Source organism: Pan troglodytes, chromosome 20 (genome assembly GCF_028858775.2).
Source record: "Pan troglodytes isolate AG18354 chromosome 20, NHGRI_mPanTro3-v2.0_pri, whole genome shotgun sequence".
Lineage (NCBI taxonomy): Eukaryota > Metazoa > Chordata > Mammalia > Primates > Hominidae > Pan > Pan troglodytes.
The window spans coordinates 51,695,807-51,699,292 of NC_072418.2; the positions used below are offsets into that span (position 1 = coordinate 51,695,807).

Here is a 3,486-nt window from a genome sequence, read left to right on the forward strand (position 1 = left end):
GCCCCCCACCCCTCCTCCCTCAGACCCAGGAGTCCAGAGCCCCAGCCCTCCTCCCTCAGACACAGAAGGCCTATCCTTGCACCCTTAGGGGCTCCAGGAAATTAGCCAACCTGTCTTCCCTCTGGGTGCCCACTCCAGGGCCTGGCTTGGCTGCCAACTCCAGTCAGGGACTTTCAGCCACCCCTCCCCCCAGGTTATTTCAGGAGCACCTGCCTGGGCCTGGGATGGCTTCTCTGGTGAAAGAAACACCAGGATTGCATCAGGGAGGAGGAGGCTGGGATGTCCAGGGTCTGAGCATCTGAGCAGGGACAGATGAAGTTGAGGTTGGCCCACGGCCAGGTGAGAGGCTTCCAAGGCAGGACACTTGTGTCTCAGATGCGGTCGCTTCTTTCGTACAGCAATTGCCGCCTTGCTGAAGATCAAGGAACCTCAGTGTCAGATCACGCCCTCCCCCCAAACTTAGAAATTCAGATGGGGCGCAGAAATTTCTCTTGTTCTGCGTGATCTGCATAAATGGTCCAAGAGGTGGTTCTTCCAGGAGCCCAGCACCCCTCCTCCCTCCGACTCAGGTGCTTGAGACCCCAGATCCTTCTCTCTGAGACTCAGGAATGTGGGCCCCCAGCCCCTTTCACCTGGGTCCCAGCTAACCCGATCCTCCCCTCCCTCATCCCCTAGACCCAGGAGTCTGGCCCTCCATTGAAAGGACCCCAGGTTACATCATCCATTCAGGCTGCCCTTGCCACGATGGAATTCTGTAGCTCCTGCCAAGTGGGTCAAATATCATGGTTCAGGCGCAGGGAGGGTGACTGGGCGGGCCTGTCTGGGTATAAATTCTGGAGCTTCTGCATCTATCCCAAAAAACAGGGGTGTTCTGTCAGCTGAGGATCCAGCCGAAAGAGGACCCAGGCACTCAGGCCACCTGAGTCTACTCACCTGGACAACTGGAATCTGGCACCAATTCTAAACCACTCAGCTTCTCCAAGCTCACACCCCGGAGATCACCTGAGGACCCGAGCCATTGATGGACTCGGACGAGACCGGGTTCGAGCACTCAGGACTGTGGGTTTCTGTGCTGGCTGGTCTTCTGCTGGGAGCCTGCCAGGCACACCCCATCCCTGACTCCAGTCCTCTCCTGCAATTCGGGGGCCAAGTCCGGCAGCGGTACCTCTACACAGATGATGCCCAGCAGACAGAAGCCCACCTGGAGATCAGGGAGGATGGGACGGTGGGGGGCGCTGCTGACCAGAGCCCCGAAAGTGAGTGTGGGCCAGAGCCTGGGTCTGAGGGAGGAGGGGCTGTGGGTCTGGATTCCTGGGTCTGAGGGAGGAGGGGCTGGGGGCCTGGGCCCCTGGGTCTGAGGGAGGAGGGGCTGGGGATCTGGGCCCCTGGGTCTGAGGGAGGAGGGGCTGGGGGTCTGGACTCTTGGGTTTGAAGGAGGAAGGGCTGGGGTCCTGGACTCTTGGGTCTGAGTGGGGAGGGGGCTTTGGCTTGGACTTCTCCTGGGTCTGAGGGAGGAGGTGGGCTGTGGGCTTGGACTCCCAGGGCTGGGACAGAGCTGGATGGTGGGACAGAGCCGGGTGGTGGGACAGTCCCGGGTGGGAGAGGTCCTCGAACCACCTTATCGCTTTCTCCCCTTAGGTCTCCTGCAGCTGAAAGCCTTGAAGCCGGGAGTTATTCAAATCTTGGGAGTCAAGACATCCAGGTTCCTGTGCCAGAGGCCAGATGGGGCCCTGTATGGATCGGTGAGTTTCCAGGACCCTCCTCACCACCCACCATGCTCCTCCTGTATGTCGCCCTCACAGCCTGGGGTGCCGTGTCTTGCTCATCCCCCCCGGAGCCAGACTTGATTCTATTTGCTCTGCACGCCCCCAGCTGCAACCTTTGGAGGTTGAAGTTGTTGTCATCAATGTTTGCAAGATGAGGAAACTGAGGCCCAGGCCGGGGCACCACTGACCTCAATCCTGTGATGTGTGGATGCTGGAGCGGCCTGAGGCTCAGGTTATTGGGAGTCTCGTGATTCAGTAACCCCTGCTCCTGCCCACACGGCCCCTGTGTGCACAGCTCATGCTGGGCACAGGGACACTCGGGGAAGCCATGGCCAGTAAAGTGACCAGGACCTTGAGTGCTAGGGAGACCCCCCGCCTGGCCTGAGAGAGCACTGATGGCTCCGAGGGCTGGAATGTTCTCTGTGAAGTCTGAACTGAGAGGCAGGTCCCTGCAGGAGAGCCCTGGGGTAAAAACAAAACCTGCCTTCGCTGTTTTGTTTCCTAGAGGAGGGGCTGGGGGCCTGGACTCCTGGGTCTGAGGGAGGAGGGGCTGGGGGCCTGGACCCCTGGGTCTGAGGGAGGAGAGGCTGGGGGCCTGGACCCCTGGGTCTGAGGGAGGAGGGGCTGGGGCCTGGACCCCTGGGTCTGAAGGAGGAGAGGCTGGGGCCTGGAACCCCGGGTCTGAGGGAGGAGGCGCTGGGGGCCTGGACTCCTGGGTCGGATGGAGGAGAGACTAGGGTCTGGACCCCTGGGTCTGAGGGAGGAGGCTCTGGGGGCCTGGACCCCTGGGTCTGAGGGAGGCAGGGCTGGGGCCTGGATCCTGGGTCTTACATCAGGAAAACATAGAGGAACCCTGTCTCTGATCCTGTTTTTGTCCCCTAGCTCCACTTTGACCCTGAGGCCTGCAGCTTCCGGGAGCTGCTTCTTGAGGACGGATACAATGTTTACCAGTCCGAGGCCCACGGCCTCCCGCTGCACCTGCCGGGGAACAAGTCCCCACACCGGGACCCTGCACCCCGAGGACCAGCTCGCTTCCTGCCACTACCAGGCCTGCCCCCCGCACCCCCGGAGCCACCCGGAATCCTGGCCCCCCAGCCCCCCGATGTGGGCTCCTCAGACCCTCTGAGCATGGTGGGACCTTCCCAGGGCCGAAGCCCCAGCTACACTTCCTGAAGCCAGAGGCTGTTTACTATGACATCTCCTCTTTATTTATTAGGTTATTTATCTTATTTATTTTTTTATTTTTCTTACTTGAGATAATAAAGAGTTCCAGAGGAGGATAAGAATGAGCATGTGTGAGTGTTTGAGGGAAGACATGGCAGCTGTTTTGTCTCCCTTGCCCCGGACAACCCCCTTTACACCTCCCCTCACGTGGTCCTAGGGTCCTGGCTTCCCACTGGGCCTCACTTTTTTCTTTTCTTTTTTCCTTTCTTTTCTTTTTTTTTTTTGAGACGGAGTCTCGCTCTGTCACCCAGGCTGGAGTGCAGTGGCGCGATCTTGGCTCACTCCAACCTCCACCTCCCAGGTTCAAGCAATTCTCCTGCCTCAGCCACCCGAGTAGCTGTGATTACAGTCGTGTGCCACCACACCCAGCTAATTTTGTAATTTTAGTAGAGATAGGGTTCCGCCATGTTGGCCAGGATGCTCTCCATCTCTTGACCTCATGACCTGCCTGCCTTGGCCTCCCAAAGTGCTGGGATTACAGGCTTGAGTCACTGTG

At 59.2% G+C, this 3,486-nt stretch overlaps 1 protein-coding gene across 1 annotated transcript; it reads left to right on the top strand.

Moving 5' to 3' along the window:
- Positions 1-314: 314 nt before the first annotated feature.
- On the top strand, positions 315-3,049 carry FGF21 (fibroblast growth factor 21). Its single transcript, XM_016936457.4, has 3 exons — positions 315-1,256; positions 1,639-1,742; positions 2,649-3,049. The coding sequence occupies exons 1-3, from the start codon at positions 1,022-1,024 to the stop codon at positions 2,937-2,939; spliced, it is 630 nt and encodes a 209-aa protein (XP_016791946.1). The 5' UTR covers positions 315-1,021; the 3' UTR covers positions 2,940-3,049.
- Positions 3,050-3,486: the final 437 nt, after the last annotated feature.